This window comes from Theobroma cacao, chromosome 4 (genome assembly GCF_053813885.1).
Source record: "Theobroma cacao isolate CCN51 chromosome 4, ASM5381388v1, whole genome shotgun sequence".
Classification (NCBI taxonomy): Eukaryota; Viridiplantae; Streptophyta; class Magnoliopsida; order Malvales; family Malvaceae; genus Theobroma; species Theobroma cacao.
The window spans coordinates 514348-541488 of NC_142642.1; the positions used below are offsets into that span (position 1 = coordinate 514348).

At 34.8% G+C, this 27141-nt stretch overlaps 3 protein-coding genes and 1 pseudogene across 3 annotated transcripts; 3 read left to right on the forward strand and 1 right to left on the reverse strand.

Moving 5' to 3' along the window:
- The first annotated feature begins 4705 nt into the window (after positions 1-4705).
- Positions 4706-5929, forward strand: LOC18600733 (uncharacterized). The gene has a single exon (XM_007031358.3). The coding sequence runs from the start codon at positions 4848-4850 to the stop codon at positions 5808-5810; it is 963 nt and encodes a 320-aa protein (XP_007031420.3). The 5' UTR covers positions 4706-4847; the 3' UTR covers positions 5811-5929.
- Positions 5930-6212: 283 nt separating this feature from the next.
- Positions 6213-8497, reverse strand: LOC18600734 (spermidine synthase 2-like; annotated as a pseudogene).
- A 337-nt stretch (positions 8498-8834) lies between these two features.
- On the forward strand, positions 8835-12279 carry LOC18600735 (cyclic nucleotide-gated ion channel 18-like). Its single transcript, XM_007031360.3, has 6 exons — positions 8835-9293; positions 9595-9807; positions 9901-10211; positions 10568-10679; positions 10825-11061; positions 11506-12279. Exons 1-6 carry the CDS (start codon positions 8835-8837, stop codon positions 12277-12279), a joined length of 2106 nt encoding a protein of 701 aa, XP_007031422.3.
- A 4721-nt stretch (positions 12280-17000) lies between these two features.
- LOC18600736 (benzaldehyde dehydrogenase, mitochondrial-like) lies at positions 17001-21088 on the forward strand. Its single transcript, XM_018120340.2, has 11 exons — positions 17001-17189; positions 17663-17797; positions 17962-18104; positions 18255-18408; positions 18510-18739; positions 19192-19281; positions 19470-19643; positions 19746-19883; positions 20248-20385; positions 20489-20550; positions 20633-21088. Exons 1-11 carry the CDS (start codon positions 17114-17116, stop codon positions 20904-20906), a joined length of 1614 nt encoding a protein of 537 aa, XP_017975829.2. The 5' UTR covers positions 17001-17113; the 3' UTR covers positions 20907-21088.
- Positions 21089-27141: the final 6053 nt, after the last annotated feature.

Genomic DNA, 27141 nt, shown 5'->3' on the forward strand with positions numbered 1-27141 from the left:
AAGAAAATGAAGAGCTGATCTTGTCTGAGTAACTTATAAATGGCCATTGATTGAATGTCATGTGATGCATATTTATGTTACATAAAAGATTGAGATTCAACGATTGTGACATAAGTAACTAATTCTGTTGACTTGCTTTTCACATGAAACATGCAGTAAAAGTTGAATTTTCATACGTGGAATGTTATAAACCAAGATTGTTAATGATGTGAGGAATCATTTTCTTTCAAAAGTCACATGATAAACCTGGCCGAAGCAGAGGACCATGTTAATAGTAGACTAGGAGGGGAAGATAATTCCAGGGAAAAGGAGAAAGAAAGTGAAATCATGTGAAAATGATTCATGAAGCGGAGAAGTCGTGGTGCATATACATGTGCAAGTGGTCACACAATGAAAGGGTAACTGCCTAACCTAAAATATCAAGATGAAGCTAAGGCTTCTTGACTCTGTTTTACAACCTTTGAATACATTAACTGATAAGCCTATTGCCTATCAGTGGTTGAGTTCAGACCTTTGACAATTGATAACAATGAACTCTAAAAGTCTAGGATAAGCAATTTTTTTTCTGGTTTACAGCAGTTGGTTTTGAATGATATGGGAATAAAGGCTTGTATGACAAAGAAAATTCTATCTGATCAAAAGGGTATGTCAGAATTAGCTTAACCAACTTTCAATTTTAGGAAAGAAGGTGGATTTAGTTTCGTAAAACTCAAATTTGTCGGCCATTTTGTGATGTATCTTTGATTTGTATTGTTCACAAAATTCAAGGGAAAAAGTGAAATCACTTTCTGATCTACCTGTGGCAGTTGGACTAGTTGTAGAAATCTTTGAAACAATCCATAAAATCTGCATCTAAGAATATAACAACACCAAACAATTCTTCCAGCATTAATGCAAGTAATGCTGTACCTGTTGCTGTAGAATAAATCCTTCAGGAATCAGATGCCTTTAACCAGGGAAAGTTGTGAAATGCCACTAGTCAGCTCAGGGAAGATTGCCTGCATTATTCATGCTTTACTATTCTAACATTCAGGATTGTAACTTTGAATCATTAGCTCAAACAAAGCAGTAGGAATCATTTGAAACTGTGGCTCAGCATAAGATTTAAGCCGATGCATGAGAATTTAAGAATACATAGAGTAACTTTTAGTTTTGTTGCAATGTACAACGCATTAGAGTCAAGGTTTTTGGCACATGAGAAGACTTTGGGTATAACAGACACCGTAGCAAAATTTTGAAAAAATATTTTGGTTGCCTGGACCCCTTGGAACCCCACCTTTCCTACAAATTTGTTACTTTCTTGCCCCATAATGTGAGGATGGGGGGATGGACATGGACCCATGGAATCAAAACTGAAGGTTTTACCTAGAATCCTACCTATCTCAAACATGTGATCAATATTTTGTAATTTTCTCACCAACCAAACAGAAAAATCAAAGAAATTTGATCTGAGTTTGAGTTAACTCAAAGGACTCAGCTCTGAGTGCTACACTTGACCTAATCTTGTACAATATTTTAATTAGCAAAAATGATTAGAAGAGAGATCAAAGATGCAGACAAGAAAATCTGCTTATGTCATTGCTTGCATTACTTTTTTAAAAAATTAATAAAAAGAAAAATTAAGATAAAGATTGAAGAGAATGTGAGGCAAGTAACATCATTGGAATGTGGGGAAGAGAAAAAACAAGTGTCCATATGTAAAAACAAATGGTTCCAAAGAGCCGGTACAAACTGGTATTTGTCATGTCAATTTTTAGTGGGTGACCACTTTCCACTACTGGTTAATGTCTTGTACCCTACCCTTTGGCTCTTCTCCTTTGCTGTTTTGAGTTTGATTTGAGTTTTTGGAATCTGAATTGGAGTTTTTGATATAAAGTTGGATCCCATTGCACTATTTAGATCATTATATCGTTCTTGTTATCATCATACAAATAAGGAAAACCAAGTCTTTGATGATACTCTCTTTTGATTCCTTTGGATGCTTTTGCAGAAGAGAAATTGAAAGGTAGGAGTGATGGATATGACTTTGATAGCATTAGTTTGATGAACCATATTAATTTATTTGATGGAACTAATGGCCTGCTTGCACAGAACCTCAAGTAAATATCAAGAAAGGATATTCCCCATAATATTTTAAAGTTTGGGTCTTGGGACCAGTAAGCTTTTGGCCTAACAGGATCAGTTTCTTATCCAAATTAATGCAGAGTTGCCAACAATACAGTAAGGTGAGGTAAATGACTTTTCTGGGCTAATGACTAGCTTGCTTATTTCATTACTATTCAAGCTGTAGTAAAAATTACAAGGAGTTGAAAGTTGAAACATGTTGGAGAAACTAAATACTGGCAGTTAATATGGTTATTAACTGCCAAATGGACCCACTGAAACCTTTTTAGGGGCTGAAACGAGTGGTGCACATCATGCATTGGTGAAATAGATAGCACTTAGCAATGCACATAAAAGAAAAACACAAGATAAGGGATCTCCAAAAGAATCTTCCAATAGTGCATAAGGTCAGGCCATTATCAGAATTATTATAATGATTAGCTGAGTGATGATAAAATAATAGAGTGAAACTTTTCTATGCCGACGCCATGAAAGATCAAGCGAGTCCTCAGAATCTGGGTTTTATTCTGTTACTGCACACAGGCCAGCTAAAAATTTATGTATACGTGAAGAGCTGTGCATAATTGTATTATTTTAATTCTATGATGTTCAGAGATCCAATGCTTTGAAATATCCTGTTGGCCTGACATCAGGTTTGGGTGCAGCTCGCATCACAGATTTAAAGTAGATTAAACAATATTAGTAATTAAGTCATAATTGTATTCTATATAGTCGGACAGGGTTATTCCTCAGACGATAAACATGTGCCTAGGTGCTGAAGTTTTCAATTTTTCAATGTCTAATCACAGCATGAAACACAACTTGTTTGGATGGAAGTGATAAAGTCATAGGTAATACTAATATATTACAGACAACCAACGAGCTGATTAAGGGCCAGAGTCTGGTTCAGCTTGCCAGCATGACATTGGAAAAAAGGGTTTTTCTTTTTCCTGGCCAGAAGCTTGTATTCAGAAAGTTGTTGCAGGTACCATAAAAATAAAAGGAAGAAAGAAAGAAGAAAAAGAAAAGTCTTAAGAGGCTTTCCCAAAGGCTTCAGTGGATTTAAGTTAAATTCAAGGTTTGTCGGCTCCTTGTACTTATTTCCTAGCTAGGTGCCATTTGGCAAAGAGGTATACACCTTGAATTTTTTAGTTAGGGTTTTTTTTTTCTTTTTTTTTTCTGAGTTAGGCCAGATTAATTCCAGAATAGTCATAAAGAGCCCTGTTGAACATCTTTGATTCCTTGTCTTCCCATCATCTGAAAGTAACCCCAGCAGGTGGATGACTTCTAGCCAGCCACTTGCCATACTGTGGTCCTGCAATGCATGTGTGCCTGAGGACAATGAATGCAAGACTAAGACAAATCAACAATCTTAAGAGCTTATCATTAAGTGTTAGGTTGTGTTTGAAGTTCGGGAGAATGTGATTGACAGAATGGTATCTGAAACTACATAAAAACACAGGCAAGGAAGGTTTTGCCCCAGACAATTGCTTGTTGGGAAGCAAGGATTTGAGAGTATGTTAAAGCTGGAGTTGACCATGCAATCCCACTGTTACAGCTCACGTTACAGGTCTTACTGTACTGCAGGCAATTACTGTATCGTTGACAGTGACTCTTACTGTAATCACAATAATAGGCAGCTAGACCAGCTCCACCACGGCCATCTGTTTTAAGCAGAATAATAGCCTATGATTCTTGCAGACATTGGCGTATCATATCATTACCAACTTAATAGTTCCACCCTCACCATCTCCCAAGCTTCCTGGCTTGCTGGCCTCTTCAAAAGGCCCAAATTCAGTATACCAGGTTAGCTGACTGGCTGGCCTAGTGCCATGCAATTGGCAGGAAAGGTCCATATCCAAAAATCCATACATAATCAAGATGAACAGTCTGAAAAATAGCCCTAAACAATGACCCAACGAAGAAGACCTGTCACTCGTTAAAAGAAGACCCGTCAAGGACGTTCGATTTAAGACCCGTCAAGTCCCCTCTTTTAAGTTCAACCAAATTGCTGTCTGTGCAGTAAGAGTCCAATTCACTGGCTCCATGGGTCAATGTATTCAACTTTCAAGGAACAAGCTTATTCATATAGTCAACAAGATCAAAACTAAAGACTAGAAAAATTGGATGGGAATAATGATTAAGCTGAATTGGATGTAATTTGGATAAAATAATCTAATTTATTAGTCTATTAAATTATTGATTCAAAAAATTTTATTTAATTTATTTATTTTGTTAATTTTTAATTTTAAAATTTTTGGATCGAATTAATAAAAAACTAAGTTAATATTATATATTATATTTTAAATTTATATATAATATATCAAACTCTTCAACATTAATTTGATGATTTATGTGAAAAGATAAGTTTTTTTATATTTAGATTATTTATATATTTTATAATTATAGATGAAGTTTATAAATTTTAATATTGTAATTTATAAAAGATAAAAATAATAAAATTTTAATTTTTTTAATCCAAAATCAAATTAATCAAATTAATTCAATATTTAATCTATTCAATTCTCTTTTAAATTTGATTGAGCATAATGAATTTTTTTAAATATTTCATCCATTGTATCAGACCAAATGGATTAATTGCTCACTCCTATGCATACCTTACCTTGCACCTTCCGCCAGGACGGGTAAGAAGGCATGATAAAGTCAACTCCTGCAAAGACCTGTGGCATTAAATACTTAGCCCTTCATATGGAATCCTTAGGCTATGGAAGCTAGAAAGGAAGATGGAGAACTCATCAACAGTGATGAAAGAAAGACTAGGATTCTTTGAGATAATCAAAGACTCCTTGAAAATCGCCTTCAAGAATCCCAACTTCATTTTGTTTACCTTCCTCACTTCCCTCCCTCTCTTTTGCTTCCTGGTTTTGTATGAAATCATCCTTCAGTATGTCCTGATTGAAACGGGAAAAATTTTGCAGGAAGCAGCTGATCCTTTCCAAATTTTTGGTGATGGTTACGAAAGACTGGTGGACATTGAAAACTTGTTAGGGAAAGTTTCTTCAAAGGTCCTTCTACTTGGTTTCATACATCTGGGAATCATCCATTTCCTAGACCTCTTCAACACTATTGCAACTGTGGATGTGGCATCAATAATCTATGCAGGGGAAAAGTCCATCAGTCTCAAGGACATGTTATGCAGACCTGTGAAGGAAACAAGGTTCAAAGGGCCTCTAATCACATCTATCTGCTCTCTCTGTTTAGCTTTTCTTATTTTACTTGGGCTGCTCTCCTTTGCAACATACATATACATCACATCAGCAGATGTTTTGTTCATGATGCTATTTGTGGTGCTCTTTATAGCTCTATTAGCAAAGTTCATGGAGTGGAGTTCCATATGGAACATGGGGATTGTGATTTCAATCCTGGAAGAGAAACAGGGGGATGTAGCATTACTGGTCTCATCATATCTCAGTAGACGTAACAGGGCCTATGGATTTTTCATAATGTTTGGGTTCTTCGCTTGGAGGCTTGCTCTACGATTCTCATGCCTCTATCAAGGATGGGACAATGGAGGAAGTACGATTGTGGTCACGGTAGGCCATATCGGCCTTGTTTGCTTGGCAAACTTGTTCAAGTGGGTGGCCATCATGGTATACTTTTATGGTTGTAAGAAGCAAAGTTCCTATCAATATACCGATGAGGAGGAGGCAAAATTCAGGAATGATTTGCAGGCCGAGCCTATCTAATAATTTCTTATGCACAAGTTTTGACATTTTAGTCAATAAATGTACAATTGACATGTTTTTACATGGAATTATTCCCAGAAAAGCATGATCAAGAAATTTAAAATTCTAGTTTATTGCCTCCCTGTCCTCTTACATTCTCTCACTGTCACCTTTTATTGATCTATGTTTGAAAAGTACGTACTTATAAGAAAACAATTGAGTTCAATCTTATAACATATTTGTCCCTAATTGAGCAAAAATAAATCTATAATTGCCTAGAAATTTCATTTTTGGTATATACTTGCTTATAAATTTGGCCGCAGCAGACTTTGTGCATTAAGCAGATCTACCAAAAAACTACTTCCAGAGTGCCCTTTATCTTATCCTTAAACGCCACATAAACATGAATTGCGGGGTGATAGTTCAAGTGAGCTTGGGGCCAAGCACCTTCTCTGCAGATGATGGCAAACAGAATGCTGCAGAATGGATCTGGATCAAATTACAAAAAATTGTGAAGTTAACAAAAGAATATAGGTTGATTAACAAAATAGTAATAGAATATTAAGTGAAATCACCTCAGCATTGACAAAATTCAGGGGCCCTTTAGCTTTATTATGATTGCCAATCACATCCACTCAGGTCACCGGGTGCCTGAAATCGACTACAGGGCCCTCAGAAGAGCAAACCATAAAATCAATCACCCCACTGCAAGTTGATCGGCAAAACACATCCATCAAAATGAATATATTCTAGCAATTTGACTATAGACACACATTTATCTTTGCCAATCTTAATAGAGGTCTGCACTTATGGATGCACAAGTCAAATCTTCAAAAGAAATCTATAGCATATACCTTGGATATGCATATGTTGACAGAACCTTTAAATATTTGGCGACGTCCGATGATATGCATGTGAAGCCATAAACTCTCTGCCTGTGTGCAAACTACACCTCCTGGGCAAATGGCCTTTGCTACAAACTCAAAAAAGGCTTCCTGTAAAGTTCTTCTGCAGGTCTTGTATAAAAAGATGGATGCCTATGGTTTTGAAAGGAACAACAAATTTGAACTTGCATCAGAGCTAAAGTAACAATAAATGGCAGAGGAAACTTACTAGTTGGATCAGAAGAATCAACTATAGGGGCATAATAACTACCCCAGGGAGCAGCTTCTAAAAATTCAACTCCTGCAAGGTTTTGAAGGGGAAAAACCTTAAAATGCATACATTAAACAAATAGAAGACAAATAAGATCGAGGAAACAAGACTGCAGATGGTACCATCAGCAATATGGAGATTAACATGTAAGTCCTCATATCGAACAGCTACATAGACCTCGGAAAAAGAGGGGGAAAAGTGCATGTCAGACAGAAAACAGATACCATCCAAATCTGACGCAGACACCCAGTTGCATTAAGTTGAAAAGCTTCTAATTTTCCCATCTGTTCAAAATTTTGTTTCCCTTTTGCAATTTAACAATAATATGTCATTCTATGGTGATTTTTCGTCAATACATCAATCTAGAAAAAACTTGACAATCTCTTATGATTGAGGAAAAATGAAGACGATGAGCAATTTACTCGCATCGACCACCATAGCATATATCTATTTGCTCAAAGGAAGAATGACGAGAGACACCTCAGGCAGGACGCCACCATCAACTCCACCAATGACTAACACCTGATGAAGAATATAATATCCAGGTTAACATTATCTGTTTAACAATAATAACAATAGTAATGTGAGAAGTGAGATAATACTGAATTCATGAAAATTGAAATATAACATTCTTTGAGTTCTCAATGGAGCAAAGTGGAAGGTGAGTGATCATTTCTTGGTATGCATACACTCATCCCTTTCAGTGACTTGAATAACTCCATCCAAGACAAGAACATTGCCATATGTAGCTGACTACTAGAAGAAATCTAATTGCAAAATGACAACTGAAAGCATTAAAAGATTCAATTTCTGAATATTACAATCAATAAGAGCTGGAAGGAAGTGTGCAAAGAAGTTTTCTTATTTTCCCAGATGAATAATACCTGAAATACCAGAACATCTTGATAGTCAGACTTACCCTGAAATAGTATCTTCTATAACTTCAAAGACTTCAAAGAATTAGCTTCCCCTGTCAAAAGTTCGATCATAATTCAAACTGTCTTTTGCCTTATCATGAAGGAGCTAGCACGTAAAAATCAAAACTTTTTTAACCCAACAAAGTTAAATAACTTCATTACCTAAAAAATACTCAACAAGCAATTAAAAAAAGTAAAAATTACATCTTTGAAAACCCATTAATCCTGGAAATATGATGAAAAAGAGAAACTTTACCCGGCCACAATGGGCTAATTTTAGAGAACTGACCAGGAATAACAGAGGACATGCCTGAAACCATCGGATTGTTAAAGACTGCACACTTTTGATACTCAAAGGAGAAACCAGCTGCAAATTTGGGTTTAGGAACAGAATTTAGAGAAATAAAACTTGAAACCCAATCGAGTTTAATGAGAATTTGATTGGTTTTAAACCTTTTCAGCATAGATGGTAAGGAAGCTAGCACGGGGTGGGAAGTTGAGTAGGCTAAAGAATGTTAACCCTTACATGTCACTTAGTTACATATGTGAAAAATGAAGGAGAGAAATAGAAGCAAACAATTAGAAAATAATATTTAGACGTTTACCCTTGTAGCTCACATATTCCAACCTTCCCATTTACCCTTGTAGCTCTACCGCCCGCAAATAGTTACCTCCGAGCTCCATGCACTTTCTTTGGTTTCCCGCAGATCTCTCCTCTCTTCCTTAACCTGTTTCTCTTTCCACCACCCACTATCTCTCTCCTTCCTCTCTCTCTCTCAAACAGTTTTCCTTCGCATTCTTCCTCCTTGTCATCGCCGTCGCCGCCACTTTTTTTCTTCTTCTTTCTTTCATTTTTTACTTATTAACACATTTGATATTTTGGGTTACGTTGTATATCTTTTAATCCTTCCTCTTTTTCTATCATTTCTCTTTCGCCGCGGAATCCGTGTAACATCGGAATCCGCAATGGAAGATGAATAGCATAATCCCTTCCTTCCGCCACTTACCTTCCTCCTCCCCTCCTCCTCGACGACCTTCCACCGCCAACGCTCCTACCGACTTCTTCCTCCTATGGCGCTACCAAATCTTCGACCCGGACAGCGACATTGTTTCTTACTGGAACCATGTGTTCTTGGTCATTTGCATTATGTCACTCTTCATAGACCCTCTCTACTTCTTTCTCCCTTACGTTGGAGGCCCTGCATGCTTGCGAACCGACGCCAGCATGGGGGTCATCATCACGGTTTTTAGGTCTATGGCTGATCTTTTATACCTTTCAAACATGCTAATGAAGTTTAGGACTGCATTCGTCGCGCCGAATTCTAGGGTATTCGGAAGGGGTGAGCTTGTTATGGATGCGAGGGAGATTGCCATGCGCTACTTGAAGTCGGATTTCGTCATTGATCTCGCAGCTGCCCTACCACTTCCTCAGGTTATTGTTTAAAAAGATTGCGTCAAATAATGGGATCTTTTATATGGTTAGGAAGAACTCATTTGAAATTTCGCATCATAAGATACCAACAATACTAATTAGATATGCCTATATATGTTTGTTTCCACATTCTTGTTACTCGATGTTCAAGAATAGTTTTAAATAATATTCTTCTTGAAAAATCCTAAATGGTCTTAATTATTTTGCATGCTTAATTTGGGATACAATGAGAAGCTTTTTATAGCCTTCAATGTTATTTGTTCTTCTTGGGGCTTACTTTTTGCAACGTTTCGCCATGCAGTTTGTCATCTGGATAGTTATTCCAACCACAAGAAACTCCAGAGCTGATCATGCCAACAACACCGTGGCTCTTATTGTTCTCCTTCAGTATATTCCGAGGCTGTTTCAAATTTTCCCTCTTAACCAAAAGATCATTAAAAGCACTGGGGTTGTTGCTAGGACTGCTTGGGCAGGAGCTGCGTACAATCTCCTTCTATATGTACTTGCCAGTCACGTACGCATCCAGTTACTGCTTTGCTTGTAATTTTACTCTCCATTTAATTGTAATATTTCATTACATTCAATTGGTTTCTGACTGTTGGTGTAGGTATTAGGTGCAATATGGTATTTGTGTTCCATCACAAGGCAGTTTTCCTGCTGGAAGATGGAGTGTGCAAGAGAGAATGCCTCTAAACTTCTTGCTTGCGTCCCGAGTTTCCTAGATTGTAATAGTTTGACAAAACCTGAGAGGCAATATTGGGTGAACGTCACTAATGTGCTTCGTAACTGTGACGCAACGAACAGCCTTGTTGATTTCAAATTTGGAATGTTCGCAGATGCTTTTACTACTAATGTTGCTTCCAAGAACTTTATTGTTAAGTATCTGTATTGCCTTTGGTGGGGTTTAAGAAATTTAAGGTATGACCTCAAATTTTGGGTATTCAGATGGATCAATTCCCTCGCCCCAATCTGTATAGCAGAAACTTTTTTTTGGCTAGGTCTGATCACAGGCCGAACTGCCCTGTCATTGTATGTCATTGACCTTCTTTGTCATTCATCTCTCTGTCTGATACTCCAATGGAACATTTAAGCAATCCCAGGTGTATAAGATAGGATTCATAAGTTTTAAAGAAAATTAAAAGAGGCTAGAAATCAAAATGTGCTTTTTGAATCGATCTTTTAGTCTGACATGTTTTACTAAATGAAGATGTTTATTATGCATTGATAGTTTCTTTCAACTTTATGCTTATATATCCAACCTGTTTTCTTTGCAGTTCATATGGGCAGAATTTGGAGACAAGCATATATATCTGGGAGAATCTGTTTTGCATTGTCATATGTATTCTTGGATTGATTTTGTTTGCACTGTTGATTGGCAACATGCAGGTAACTATACTACCACCTTTACTATTGTCTCATTCTTGTGATCTTAACCTATACTAGACTGGCATTTCAAATTACTTGAATAATGATGGTAGCAATTCAAAACAGTAGTGAATAACTGATGCTGAGGTTTTCTTTTTCCTTGAAGACTTCTTTGCAATCAATGACAGTCAGAATTGAGGAGTGGAGGGTTAAACGAAGGGATACAGAGGAGTGGATGAGGCATCGTCAGTTACCTGAGAATTTGCAGGAACGTGTTCGCCGGTTTGTTCAATACAAATGGCTTGCTACAAGAGGAGTTGATGAAGAATCTATATTGCAATCATTACCCTTGGATCTCCGTCGCGAAATTCAGCGCCATTTATGTATTTCACTTGTTCGCCGTGTATGTCTATCTTGGTACCTTCTCTTGTTATTTATTGTTGGTGCATTCATTTCTGCTATAAATAAAAGAAACCAATTAGTCCAGCAAGCCACATGATCCTTTTCTATATACTTGTAGGCCACCATTTTAATGGAAGAGGAAGTATTTTACTTCTAAAAGGAACCTGTTTCATAGTTTTAAGCTCTATGTTAATTAGGTTGATTTTTCTTTGGCCTTGGTTCTCTTCTATGTTTAAAGATTTTACTCTCTAAACCCTTCAATTAATGTGGTCATTTTAGCTTATCTTTGATGGTGAGTGTATTCTTCCTTTGTTGGTATCTTAATCTGTATAACATTATGCAACTTTTGGGAAGAATTAGCTGGTTAGTTTAGAATGGTGAAAGTAATTGATTTCTACCCCTGGAATCACTTGTTTCTTGAACCACTTTTTATTTCACTGGCCAGGTTCCATTCTTCTCACAAGTGGATGACCAATTTCTTGATGCCATATGCGAGCGTCTTGTATCATCTTTGAGTACTGAAGGCACTTACATTGTTCGAGAGGGCGATCTGGTCAATGAGATGCTATTCATCATTAGAGGGCAACTTGAGAGCTCCACAACCAATGGAGGAAGATCAGGGTTCTTCAACTCCATCGCGCTTAGACCTGGTGACTTCTGTGGAGAGGAACTGCTGACATGGGCCTTGATGCCAAACTCTACTAGTCTGCCCTCTTCAACTAGGACCGTCAGAGCCCTTTCTGAAGTTGAAGCTTTTGCACTCCAAGCTGATGACCTACAATTTTTCGCACATCAGTTCAAGAGGCTTCAAAGTAAGAAGCTCCAGCATACTTTCAGGTACTATTCTCACCAATGGAGGACATGGGGTGCATGCTTCATACAAGCTGCTTGGAGAAGGTTTAAAAAGAGAAAAATGGCAAAGGAGTTGATTACAAGAGAGAGCAGCTTCTACTACAGGTCATTATCTAACCCAGAGAGTTACTATATTGATGACATAGAAGATGAGGATGAGAACATTGAAAGAACATCCACAGATAGCCCAACTAATGTTCAGCATCTTGGAGCCACAATTTTGGCATCAAAGTTTGCTGCAAATACTAGAAAAGGGTCTAACGATCAAAAGGTTGCTGTGATTGATTCTTCTTCAAACAGTTTAAAGATGCCCAAGTTGTTTAAACCTGATGAGCCTGATTTCTCTGTAGACCATGAGGATGGTTAGATAGACCATGAGAACTAGTTAGAAAATGTTCATAACATGGCTTGTATAAATTTTACTGGTAGAATAGCATTTAAAATCACATTCTTAACTCTTTAGTGTTGATTTATTCACTCACAACCTCTATCCTATAAACTTAAATGAGGTGTTTCTGAACTCTGCAGCCAAATTGAACAAGAATTACAATCACATTTACAAAATCCTATAACTTGTTGATCATATTCTGATATCTAGAGTTAGATTATGTGTTGGCTGTTGGCTGTATATCTTGAAATTCAATCAGCTAGAACCTGTTGAGTTGAGACCAACCTCAAAGAGCTCGAATGGTTAAGTGCTTATATAGCTAAATAATATTGTTGCTGTCCAAGGAGAACGTTTAAAAGTACGTTTGGTTCACAAAATAGACAAAAATAAAATTAAATAGTTATTATGTGAGAATATAATAAAGTGAAAATAGAATAGAATAAATATTATATAGTTTGGTACAACGAATGGAATAAAACAAAAATAATTATTATAACTTATTACCGTGTTTGGTTAGTAACAATAACTTTGAATACGAAAAGAATAAAAAATAAAAAGATAAAAATATCTTTTATTATATATATGATTATTTATTTTTATTTTATTTTTTAAATATTAATAATTTATAATTTAATTAAACTATTAATAATGCATAACTTAAATATTAATATTTTTAAATTTTAATAATTTATTATAATTTAATCATTAATATTTTAAATACTAATATTTTATTTATAATTTAATATTATTATGATTAAAATATTACTAATTTTAATTAATTTTCAAATTTAAAATATTAATTTTTATAATATAAAATCAAAAACTAAAACTTTTTATTATAATAATATTTATATTTTTAAACAACAAAAATACCCTTTATATAATTTAGTAAAATTTATACCAAAAGAAAAATATAACCAAAATTTTTCTTTTTTAATTTTTTAATTTTTAATTTCATTAAAATTTAAAAAATTTAAAATTAATAGTATATTATTAAAATATTTTTATAATTTTTTTCTCTATTTTCATTTTTTATTTTTATTTATGCTTTCATTAAAAATTTAATATGTTAATAATTTAATAAGATAAACATTAATATTTTAAATACTAATATTTTATTTATAATTTAATATTATTATGATTAAAATATTACTAATTTTAATTAATATCCAAATTTAAAATATTAATTTTTATAATATGTAATTAAAAACTAAAACTTTTTATTATAATAATATTTATTTTTTAAAACAACAAAAATACCCTTTATATAATTTAGTAAAATTTATACCAAAAGAAAAATATAACCAAAATTTTTCTTTTTTAATTTTTTAATTTTTATTTTCATTAAAATTTTAAAAATTTAAAATTAATAGTCTATTATTAAAATATTAGTATAATTTTTTATTTTTTCTCTATTTTCATTTTTTATTTTTTATTTGTGCTTTCATTACAAATTTAATATGTTAATAATTTAATAAGATAAACATTAATATTTTAAAATATTAATACTTTATTTATAATTTAACATTATTATGATTAAAATATTAATATTTTATAATTTATAAATAAATTTTTAACTTTTTATTTTAAATTTTCTTTTTTTTTCCTTTTTCCTTTCTTCTTCTCCATGGTTTGACCATCGGAAATGTGGCCGATAAAATGAAACGCCAATATGGCACAAGATGTGGCCTGATCTGGCCACTAGAGCACCAGATTGGCACTTCTCGTGGCCGTATCTAGTTGTGGAATGTCAGATCTGGTCGTGGGGATCTAGTCGGGAAGCACCAAATTTGGTGCTTCCTGTGGCTAGATTAGGCCATGGATCCTTGATCTAGTGACTCCTCGATTGAATCTTGTCAAAAAGCACTAAATCGACACTTTTCGACCATATTCAATCATGGAACCACTATCGTCACCGTCATCCGTCGCTATTAATGTCATCTACAATGATGAGTGCAAGTTAGAGAGAAAATGTCAAAGGTAAGAATATGAGAAGAGAGAGAAAGAATAAAGAAAAATGAGAAGAAAAATAAATATTTATATGTCTAGAATTGTAATATTTCATTGTTTTAAGGGGCATTTTAATCTTATCAAATTTAAAAGTTATTCCTCCAATCATGGAATAGCAAATACCATGAGGTTGCTTGGGTGTAGCTAAGCCTCAATTTTAACCATTTTTTAAGAATAGCTAATACTAAAGAATAGCTATTATTTTGTGGCAATTCCTTACCAAACAGGGCAAAAAAAACATGAGAATAGATAGAGAATAGCTCAGCTATTCCATGTACCAAACATGCTATAAAAGAAAGAAGAAAGCCATGCAATAGACACGTGATTAAATTAGTATATTAATTACTTTTATACATTTCTTTATTAATATTAAAATCTTTATTAAAGTAAACTTTCTTCCATTAAAATTAATTTAAGCATTATGTCAAAAATATACCATATGTAGGCAAGGATGGTGTCATTCGCGATAGGCAAAAAGGTGAAACTGCAAGTGTTGTCAAGTTCCAAGTTTAAAGACAACCTTGACTGATTCGATGGACCAAATTCAAAGACAATATATTGACTGTAGATACTTGATTTTGATTAATACATATTTTTTAAAAAATTATTTTATAGTATAATATTATACAAAAAACAATGAAAACAACCATTATAAGTGAAACACTATTTTATACAAAATAACTAAAACAAGTGACACGTTACTTTTTACAGAACAACTAGAACAAGTGAAGCGTTACTTCATGCAAAACAATTAAAATAAGTGGAACACTACTCCATATAGCACAATTAATATAAGTAGAATAGCTACTTCGCACAAAATAACCACTTCATATGAATAACAATGAAAGCAATCCGAAATGAATTGTAAAATTCATGAGTTATTTTTATCTTGAGATGTTTAAGAGAGTTTGATTTAGTGGCTCAAATATAAAAGTAATTAAGAGGTCTTCCTCTTAACTTTTTCTGAAATATAAGTGTTTCACCTTTCTTACTTTATTCTTGCATATTTGTTCACATACATCTTCTTCTCTTGCACCTATTTATGTACAACATCTTCTTTTGTACCTGTTCATGTATAGTTTTTTCTCTTACATGTTTTCACGTATATCTCTTCTCTATTATTTTTAACTCGAGAACAAGTCATATTATACCTAATTACAGTAACGATTACTCACATTAAAGCTTTTTATAATAATGTTATTCATGAGGCACATTAAAGTTTATTCTTGAGTAACCATCACTTTTAACATTATATACAAAGCCTCACTATTCATTTAGAATGGCTCTTTCCCCCCAAGCTAATGGATAATTCTATAGAGCTTCTCTCTCTAAATTCTCTCTCTAATTCTTTTCCATCTCCAAATTATTTTTTTATTGTCTTCCACTTGCCACTACACTCAATATTTCATGAACTACTCTAATTTTCCTCTTCGTTACCTTCAACACATCCGTTTACTTGTTTGTAATACTCCTTCTCCTTATCACAAGAACTCCTTTTACATTGACTAATTAGATGGATTATTAGACTATTCATGTCCGACACCAACTAATTAACCTCACAACTCACAAGCATGCCTTGTATATGTATAATATCTTACTGAAAAAAAAAATGAATAATAATATCTAACATGTATCATTGTCTCATTCACTTTTTCTTTTAAAGTTTAGGTTTGTTCATTAGAGATTAAAATAGAGTAGGAAAGTATTTCTTCTTTTCCCTATTTGGGATTTGTTCCTATTTAGGGTAAAACTCCTTGTATGACACCTGCTTTTTATCCAAAACGTACAAGTTGTTTGTCTGGCCTGTAATACAGAAACAGGGTCACTATTTCCATTTTCCCTTTTGGTGCATGAATCTATACAAATACAATTACTAGCTGAAATGCTGGTAATGATTTCGATCATAAAAACCCAAAATTGCCCACGAATTATACATTTTTCCACTTTATTTTCTAATTCTGGGATCCTGAAAACATGACAAAAGTTGGAATCTGTTGCCCATATATATAGAGCATATAGAGTCTGCAGATTTCCTGGTTTTTGGATAAAAGCAGAGGGCAATAAGTCACATTCTTACCAAATAAAAGTTGGAAGTTTGCTCCGCTTAACAAATCAACAAGTCCCAATTCCCAACAAGATCATCCACTAGCATATTTATAGACAAGGTGAAAAAATTCCAATGCTGCAACAGTAAATTTCTATTTAGGCGGCTCACTGTCACCCATTTTTTGTTCTCAACTTGATATGAGAAATAAGGAAAATTCTACCAACTATGCCTATGATAAGGATTGGATTGCCTGACTCTTGTATAAGCGATAATGACGTGTTTAGGCAAGTTGCCTTTATCAATATTATTCATTCATTTTGACTGCAGGTAACTCAATAAATCGGTAATGATTGGCCTTTGAGCCTTTTCTTTTTCGTTACTCTTTTATTCACATGGAAAATGATTGTTTCCTTTCCTATTTGGATGGTTACCTTACTTCTATGACAAAGCAGGATGTCGGTACTCAAGTTGCTCTTTTGCGTGGGATTAAATCTCGTGAATTAATATGTACGGAAGCAATAATGAATTTAAGGAAAGTGATTAATACTTGAAAAAACAATGGAAGGAAATCGAGCTGTCCTTATTCGGCTGTATCTTTAGATGGAAAGTACAGAAAAGTTTCACCGCTTGGCCAAGATATTGTAGCATGTCGAGAAGAGTCCATTTGAAAATGATTATAAAGAGGCTAAATGAGCGAGCCTGTACGAGCCATTGAGAAGAGAAGTAGAACAAACAGCAACAATATTTGCAAACTTGATGGCTGCTCGAAGGCTATCCTCTCTGCTCTCTCTTTCTTCTTCTGCTACTGCTGCAACTTCTTTAGGTTCTTTTGGTAATATTGATCTCTCCCTCCCTCTCTCTCTCTCTCTCTCTCTCTCTCTCTCTCTGGAGTGAATGCTTTAGTTTCTCTGGTGAGCTTTTCCAAGCACGAAAGTCACTTCATGTTTCTTGGACAAAACATCTGAACTGCTACCCTTGTATCTTGTTCCTTTTTCCTTCCTTCCCATGTTTCCCTTTCCCTATAGTGCCTGTGCTGTACATGTAGTCTCAAAAATATAAATATGTTTATGTTTTGGTACCACGTTCAATATTCATTTATGGACTCTTTTTTTTTTGTGTGTAGTTTAAAGGTTGTTTAGATAATTGTTTGCTGAACGCCATAAATCTTTATTATACTGTAACAAGCAGCATGCTATTTGGATTTAATGAGTGAAAAGTAAAAACTGTTTTGATCCTGTCATATTGCTTGAGGAGACTGAATCTTGTTTGACTACAAAAAGGAAATCAATCAATGATGTCATGTAGGGCGATTTTCTAGATGGGGAAGAGGAATCAATAGCTTCAGTACCTCTGCTGCAATTGATGAACCTATCAGTCCATCTATTTTAATAGATCATACTCAGCTCCTCATCAATGGACAATTTGTTGATGCTGCATCAGGTTAGCCTCTCATTGTTTGATAGTGTTTTCTGGTTTATATATATACCAACAAGTTATAATATAACATTATGTATGATCATTCTGTTTCTTAACTTCAAACTTTCATTGAATAAGAAGCAAATATATATGCAATGGAACTAATCCATGAAAATTTTCTGGCTCAGGGAAAACCTTCCCTACCCTTGATCCTAGGACAGGAGATGTGATTGCCCATGTTGCAGAAGGTGATGCTGAAGATGTCAATCGTGCAGTGGCTGCAGCTCGCAAAGCATTTGACGAAGGGCCGTGGCCTAAACTAACTGCTTATGTAACATCTGCTTTGCTTTCGCATACTTCCTTTCGTCTATAGCCACATTGTTTACTTCATTCATTGTGCTCTGCAAAACATAGTTGAAGACAATGCTGAATGTTAAGGTGTATGAGAATTTTACCTGACTCCTACTGTGAATATGAATAGGAAAGATCGCGTATCATGTTTCGTTTTGCGGATTTGCTTGAGAAACACACTGAAGAGGTAGCCACACTTGAAACTTGGGATAATGGAAAACCTTATGAGCAGGCTGCTAAAATTGAGATACCAAAGGTTGTACGTATGTTCCGATATTATGCTGGTAGGTGAAGTATAGAGGAAAAATCACATCCTTTTGTTATCTTGCCATTATAGTGTTGTTACTTGGTTTAGAATATTAAAGCTTTTCCCCCTATTCTTCAGGCTGGGCAGACAAGATTCATGGACTCACTGTTCCAGCTGATGGACAGCATCATGTCCAAACACTGCATGAACCATATGGTGTAACTGGTCTAATTATTCCATGGAATTTTCCTCTTCTGTTGTATTCTTGGAAAGTTGCCCCTGCTTTAGCTTGTGGGAACACAGCTGTCCTGAAGACAGCAGCGCAGACACCACTGTCTGCTCTCTATGTTTCCAAGCTTTTTCATGAGGTATGTTGCTGCCAAATTTCCTTTTGTGCTTGATATGTGATTCATCCGTCCCATGGTTCTTACTTTTAACATAATCTGGTCTGTTGGATATTGAGGATATCATACAAGGTAACAATGCTGAGACGGCAATTTTATTGCATTACATACCAAAGCCATAGTAGAGCTGGTTATGGACTATATCCTATTAGATATTCTCGTTTGTAAAATTCTACCCCTCAAGGATAGGGCTTATAGGAAAGTTCTTTCAAGAAAACCTAATAAAAACCACTTCCTCATTCTATATCAAGAATTTAATACACAGAAACAGGCGTGCTTTGTTCCTACTTTGTCCAAAATCGGATTCTAGTAACATCAACAGCTATAGCAGGCCTTAGTACTCAGTGTATATTGAGACATTCCTCATTTGATTTTTATTAACATCACATTCTACAAAATTGAATTCTGCCCCTCAGGCTGGACTTCCTCCTGGTGTTCTAAATGTGGTCTCTGGATTTGGTCCTACAGCAGGTGCAGCACTTGCTAGTCATATGGATGTCAACAAGGTATTTTACAAGCTTTGAATTCTGTTTTTGAATTTTGATAGGGGTTTCTCTTAACTGTATGAAGGAACAATTTTTGGTTTTTCACGTATCCATTTCCAGTTTATTGATGGGATCAGAACTTTATTTGACCAGGCATGGAGCAGGAGTGAATCCATAGAAAATATTACCTAAACAGTTTGTGTTTGCAGCTGTCATTCACAGGTTCCACTGCCACAGGTAAGACTGTAATTGGACTGGCTTCAAAGAGCAATCTTAAACCGGTAACATTGGAACTTGGAGGAAAATCCCCTTTCATTGTATGCAAGGATGCCGATGTTGACAAGGCTGTTGAGCTTGCACACTCTGCCTTGTTCTTTAATCAGGTTTGTTCATTCAAATCCTATAGTAAAAACCAGTAGGATATCAACAAGTTTCTTGAACTAGAATTTTGCTAAAGATGTCATAGCATTACTTTCCATCTGCAGGGTCAGTGTTGTTGTGCTGGTTCTCGCACTTTGGTGCATGAAAGTGTATATGATGAGTTCGTAGAGAAAGCAAAGGCTCGAGCACTGAAACGTGTTGTTGGGGACCCTTTCCAGAAGGGGATTGAACAAGGTCCTCAGGTGAGAAGCATGACCTTCCAACAATAACATCCTTTCTTTATTATCCAAACAGAGGACTTTGTGCATTGTTATTTTTAGGTGAATTAAAAAGAAGTAAATTATATGTATAGATATTCTGCACTGATGCATGACACCAATAACATTGGCTCGTTATATTTAATTTTGTCTTGTCTTTTGAAACATTGGTTTTCTCTTCCTAGAGATTCATGGAAAGTGACATTGCTTATGCCTCTTCTGATCCATTAGTATAGGCAACTACACAACTACAGAATTGAGAAATTGCTATCAAAAGAAACACACACACACACACACACACATCATCTATGAGAAACTGAATCTTTTCGTTTCTTTTGTTATAATTTAGATTGATGATGAGCAATTCAAGAAGATCCTCAAGTACATAAGGTCTGGCATTGAAAGTGGAGCTACACTTGAATCTGGAGGTGAACAACTCGGCTCCAGAGGCTACTATATTCAACCCACTGTTTTCTCAAATGTTCAGGTATCAGCAATAACATTTCTTTTTGGTTACTACGCTGATAATTCTTTTTATTTCTGAAAGTAGCACAGCTAATATGATTCCCATTAATTCTTATACCAATCAGGATGACATGTTGATAGCTAAGGATGAGATCTTTGGTCCAGTGCAGTCCATCTCAAAGTTCAAGTAAGCTATCAATCATAGTTATGTCTTGCTTTGATGCTCTGGGGTTTTTTGGGCCCTTATTCAATGCTTTGATTCACAATAGGGATCTTGATGAGGTGATTCAAAGGGCAAATGCAACTTCTTATGGACTGGCTGCTGGCGTTTTCACTCAGAACTTGGAAACTGCCAACACCTTGACCCGTGCATTGCGAGCAGGGACGGTATGGATCAACTGCTATGATATATTTGATGCTGCAATTCCTTTTGGTGGGTTCAAGATGAGTGGACAGGGAAGAGAAAAGGGAATCTATGGCCTTTCTAGTTACCTGCAAGTTAAGGCTGTTGTCACTCCTTTAAAGCATCCAGCGTGGTTGTAATTTATTTTCTCAACTTGCCATCATCTAAATCTACATTTGAGCAGAGAAGGCGCTGACGATTTTAATTACAGCTTGTCAATGCTATGAATAATCCTTCTCTCCCATTTGTTCTTCGAATTTTGTATGATGTACTTATCGTATACTTTATTATTCTAATGAATAATCTGCTCTACTAACTAAAATTAGCCTGTCATAATGAACAGCTTCTATTTTTAAATAATATATGAATCAATGATGCCGGGAGACATGGGGACTTAAGAACTGAAAATAATGTTGACACGATGTCCACTGCCCTTGGCTAGCTCCTAGTAAGACAGCTTTCATTTCTCAAAATGGCGAAAAGGATCCATCATTAGCTGTATAAATTGATAAAACCCAGCAGCCCTAGATATTATTAGAATTTTTTGTTTTTGACAGGCAGATAAAATTTCATATATAAGAAAAAGAACACAAGGCTACAGGTAGGAGAAACCTCACAAACAATCCCCAATCACCAAGTCAGTCCAAAATAAAACCCATCAACGGTTGCGAGAGAAAATAAGATCTCAAGACAACCCTGACAGAACACCCAAAACACAATAAACTGTACATCAAAAATCAAGACAGCCCAAAACTCAAAACACAAACTCAGCAGTGTAGCAAAGCAGAGACTAGAAATTCAAAAAGTGGCAGCAACGAAAAAAGAAAGAGGTTGAAAACACCAACGTAATCCAAACCACACAGCAGTAGAAAAAGTCAAACAGGGAGATCAAGCAACGGTCGGAAAAGAGCTAGTAATTTCTAATAGAGTAACGATGTGCCATTAAAGATAGTGGGTTCTTATTTAAGTGGAGGAAAATGTTAGACTCTTGATAGAGATTTGTGAATTTCGCATCAACTATGTAATAGAGTGAAAATGAATATTTAAAGTTCTATCATCTTGATTTGCATCATTTTCAACTAATGAGGCAAATTGGGCATTTAAGGTTTGCATCATCTTTAACTTCTAAAGTATTTTTTTAAGAAAAAACTATGAGATCAACGGGTCAAAGTGGATAATATTTTGCAAAACTATGACTATTGGTATCAAAACTGTGAGGCTAATAAGTCAAAACAAATAAGGGGAAATGTTAGGCTCTAGCAAGAAGCCATTAATCCTACATCGTGAAGGTTGTCATGCTCTTCGTAAAGAGGAATGAATCCTACATTGGTTGTATATTAGAGTGAGATTAAGCATTCAAGGTTCACATCATCTTCAATTTGTGAGACGCCAATAAGTGAGTCAAAGTAGACAATACCTTGCAAGATCGTGACAATTTGGTATCAAAGTAGGGCCAGCGAGCTAAAGCGAACAATACTTTGCAAGATTATGACAGTTAGGTATCAAAACCATGAGACCAACAAGCTAAAGAAGGCAATACCTTATAAGACCATGACAGCTAGGTATCAAAGCGGACTTTAGGATACTAGCAATGTATCAGTGAGATCAGTAAAATCTTAAACAATATTTTGCAGGACCATAACAGTTAGGTATCAAAATCGTGAGAAACAGGTCAAGGCAGACAATACCTTGCAAGACCGTGATAGGTAGGTATCAAAGCAGGCTCTTGGGTACTAGCGATATGCCATTGAAAACAAGTGGATCTTATTGGAATTGCAAAAAATGTTAGGATCCCAGTGAGGAGCCATTAATCGTACATTGTGGAGGATGTCATAGTCCTAGTGAAGAGTCATAAATCCTACCATTAATCTTATATTGTGGAGGATTCCATGGTTCTAATGAAAAGCCATAAATCCTACATCAGTTGTGTGTTAGAGAGAGATTGAGCATTTAAAATTCACACCATCTTCAACCTGTGAGGTACCGACTAATGGGCCAAAACAGACAATACCTTGCAGGATTATGATAGTTGGGTATCAAAGTAAGGCCAGCGAGCCAAAGCAGACAATACTTTACAAGACTATGACAATTGGGTATTAAAACTGTGAAGCCAATAGGCCAAAGCAGACAATACTTTGCAGGACCATAACAGTTAGGTATCGAAGTGGGCTCTATGGTACTAGCGATGTGCCATTGAGAACAGTGGGATCGTAAACAATACTTTGCTGGATCGTAACAATGGGTATCAAAACCTTCAGGTCAGCGAGCCATAGTGAACAATTCCTTGCAAGATCGTGATAATTAAGTATGAAAGCAGGCTCTAGGATACTAACGATGTGCCATTAAGAATAATGGGATCTTATTGGAGTGGGGGAAAACATTAAGCTCACAATGAGGAGCCGTTAATCCTACATCATGGAGGATGTCTTGGTCCCAACGAAGATCCATGAATCCTACATCATGGAGGATGCCATGGTCCTAGCGAAAAGCCATGCATCTTACATCGGTTGTGTATTTAAGTAAGACTGGGCATTTAAGGTTCACACCATCTTCAACCTATAAGGTGTCTTTTATGAAACAAAATCATAAGGCCAGTGAACCAAAGTAGACAATACCTTGCAGGACCATGACAATTAGGTATTAAAGCGGGCTTTGGGGTATACCTTGTAGAACCATGACAGTTGGGTGTCAAAGCGAGTTTTGGGTACTATCAATACGCTATTGAATTGAAATGAGGGAAAATGTTAAGCCCCTAGTAAGGAGCCATAAATCCCATATCATGGAGGATATCATAGTCTTAAAAGGGTGCCATTAATCCCATACCATGGAAGATCTCATGTTCCTAGAGAAGAGTTATGAATCCCATATTGATTGTGTATTAGAGTGAGACTAGGCGTTTAAAGTCCACACCATTTTCAACTTGTGAAGCACTTTTTGTGAGACAAAACCGTGAAACTGGTAAGCCAAAGAGGACAATACCATATGAGCCATGACAGTTGGGTAGAGGTGTCAATATGAGCTGGCTCAACCTAAAACATTATGGGTTGAGAAAATATGAGTTGAGTTAGGCTAGCGCATCTTTTACATGAGCCAGCCTATCCCTTATTAGCCCATGGGCAAGGCTAGGCTATCCCACTTTTTTTTTCAAAAAAAAAAATTCATTTCCACAATTCTACGTAACAAACTCCCTATCAATAAAATTATTCCATAATTTAATCCATAAATTGAATGATAAAAACATATTACAAACAAATAAATTATACCAAACATAAAAGAACAAATAAATTACATCAAACATAAATAAAGTTTTAATCTTTAATACGAACTACAATCCCATTAACATAAGTACATAACCAAATAAATAAAAACTTCAAAATTCATTTATACATCCACAATCCTCATCCTCAAATAAAATATTTGAATCTTGTTTGGACAGTAATGATGTCTCAATATTTGAATGATTATCATCTAATATTTATTGTCATAAAGGAAAAAGAGATAGCTAGTTTCAATCTTAACTAAATTATTAATTTGACAAGCAAAAATTAAAGACATTGAAATATATCAAATAAACAATACTATTTGTAACTAAATTATTAATTTTATATAGGTAAATATATAAAATTATTAAATTAACTAAAATTATTAATTTAATTTTTTTTCTTCTAACCCACAGGGCTAGCTCAACAGCCCACTGATCAGATGGGTTGGCCCAACTAGGCCCAATTTTCAAACCCCAACCCATCCCACTTTCAATGAAAAATGAGCCCACCTAATGGGATAAGCCCATTTTGATAGGTCTACTGTTGGGTATCAAAGCAGGTTCTAGGGTGTATACTTTGCAGGACCGTGACAATTGAGTATCAAAACGGACTCTGGAATACTAGTGATGTGCCATTGAAGACAATGGGCTCTTATTGGAATGAGGGAAAATGTTAAGCTCCCAATGGGTAATCATGAATCTCATATCAATTATGTATTAGAGTGAGATTGGGTATTTGAGGTTCACACCATCTTTAATCTATGAAACTAACAAGCCAAAGCAAACAATACCTTATAAGACTATAACAATTAGTTATGTGTCATTGAGGATAGTGGGCTTTTATTGGAGTAAGGGAAAATGTTATGCTCCCAACAAAGAGCCATTAATCCCACATCATAGAAGATATCATGGTCCTATAAGGGAGCCATGAATCCGACATTAATTGTGTATTGAGACTAAACATTTAAGGTTAACACTATTTTCAACTTATGAGATAAAATTGTGAGAGTAGCGTTCCAAGCTATGACAATTGATGGAGTTAGGGACAATGCCACGCTCTCAGTAGGGAGCCATTAATTGTTGGATATTTTCAATAATAATAAATGTGGGATATAATCCCACATTGGAAAAATAAAAGAATAAAAGTCATTTAAATAAAGAGGAGTATAAATCCATTATAATTGGATTTTAGTAGGCAATGGACTATGGATGGGCTTTCTGGACATGGTTAATTAATTATGATGGCACCTGACACATGTTGATGCAAGCAATTAAAATAATTTTTAAAATTTTGTCAACAGATAATAATTGTTGGAAACAGATAGTTCGATTAAGTTTGTTTGAAAATAATTATATCTATTGGAAAAACCAATAGACATAACTGTTAGAAACAAACAATGTCTGTCTGAAACAAACACCCATAGAAAGGGCCTTTTTTTATAACAAAGAAAGACACAGAATAACAAAAAAACACTATCTCATTTCTTTTCAATATTCTCTAGATTTTTTTCTATATCATTTTACTGCAGAAAATCATATAGAAGTCTAGATAATCTTGCCATAAATCAGTGGATTGACTTCATTAGTGTAGAACACAATCAATTTGTCTTCTCGAGGTTTATCGCTTGCAACCCTTCTACATACAATTAATGGGAGCGAATAAAACCTTAAGGATAGTAACATTGTTACACGCTTTAAAGCCATTTCGATATTTTTCCAATTCAGAGTTCTAACATTAATCTCACATCATGGAAGACACCATGGTCCAGAGAAGAGCCATGAATCCCACATCAATTGTGTTCTAAGTCATGGTCTCAAAAAAGAACCATGAATTCCACATCAACTGTGTACAAAAACTAAGATTGGGCATTCAAGATTCACATCATATTCAACTTGTGAGATGCTTTATATGAGACAATTGAACATCATTGTCAACTGATGAGATGCCTAGGAATATCAATGAGTAAGGTACCCGTTAATTTTAAAGTATCAAAACCTGAACCTGACTAGTTAAATGGAATACCCAAATCTTATAATTACCCAAATATTTAATAAATTTACTACTCTAACCCTAACCCTAATACATACCTGCTACTCGATAATTACCTGAATTAGTTTCAAAACCCGATTATGTAAAAAAATTATTAAAATGCTTTTTATGGATATCTAATTACCCGAATCCGTACCCGTATTTTTATATAATAATATTTCCATCCATATTCCATATAATTCACAAATAATTAAATTTATAAAAACACACAAAAAATAAAATTTAAATTTAAATAATCAAAAATAAATATCTCAAATATCAACTTGAATAACTAAAAACAAATATCCAAACAACAACTTAAACAACATTACAAGTTTAATTAACTATATGGGTTTGTTGTTAATTACATTAAATTAAAAAAAATAACTAAGTTTCAAAACTGTTTTAATTTCACAACTTCTTTTTAAGTATATATTTTATAAGTTTATATAAATAAAAGTATATATATTATAATTAATAATTTTATAAGTTATAATTTTTGTAACGTTAATACAAAATAGAAAGTAAATATGTTTATAGATTTAAAGTATATATACTAAAAGTATATATAGAATAGTGATTATATTCTTCATAAATTAACACAATATACAGAGTATATGTATTAAAAAATATTACAAATTAATTAATCATTATAGTTTCATGAATTAATTTAATTAACAATATAGATTTGTATTTAATTACATAAAATTAAAAAAAAAAACATAATCGGATTCGGATATCAGGTATCCAAGGGGTGGTACCCAAATCCTACTCGAACCCATTTATAAGATACCCGAACTTTATATAATTGGGTCAAGTACCCATGAGTACCTTGTAATAGGGTACTCATTGCCATCCCTAGAGATACCTTTTGTGAGATAAAACTGTAAGGACAATTGAGGACAGTGGGTTTTATAGGACTGGAGGAGGATATCATAGTCATAACGAGAAGCCATTAATCTCACATCGACGATTATGTTAAGATCCCAACGGGGAGCCATGAATCTCATATTAATGGACCATGAATCTCACATCAAAGAAAAATATCACGGTCTTAGAAGAAAGCCATGAATCTCACATCGAC

What these genes read in the sequence shown, in the direction of transcription:
- LOC18600733 (XM_007031358.3), top strand. Translation starts at nt 4,848, where the DNA reads ATGGAGAACTCATCAACAGTGATGAAAGAAAGACTAGGATTCTTTGAG.
- LOC18600736 (XM_018120340.2), top strand. Translation starts at nt 17,114, where the DNA reads ATGGCTGCTCGAAGGCTATCCTCTCTGCTCTCTCTTTCTTCTTCTGCT. An exon ending in GTCATATGGATGTCAACAAG is followed by an intron (nt 19,282 to 19,469) that starts GTATTTTACAAG and finishes TTGTGTTTGCAG; the next exon opens with CTGTCATTCACAGGTTCCAC. An exon ending in CAGTCCATCTCAAAGTTCAA is followed by an intron (nt 20,551 to 20,632) that starts GTAAGCTATCAA and finishes GATTCACAATAG; the next exon opens with GGATCTTGATGAGGTGATTC.
- LOC18600735 (XM_007031360.3), top strand. Translation starts at nt 8,835, where the DNA reads ATGAATAGCATAATCCCTTCCTTCCGCCACTTACCTTCCTCCTCCCCT. An exon ending in CTGCCCTACCACTTCCTCAG is followed by an intron (nt 9,294 to 9,594) that starts GTTATTGTTTAA and finishes TTCGCCATGCAG; the next exon opens with TTTGTCATCTGGATAGTTAT. An exon ending in GTATTTCACTTGTTCGCCGT is followed by an intron (nt 11,062 to 11,505) that starts GTATGTCTATCT and finishes TTCACTGGCCAG; the next exon opens with GTTCCATTCTTCTCACAAGT.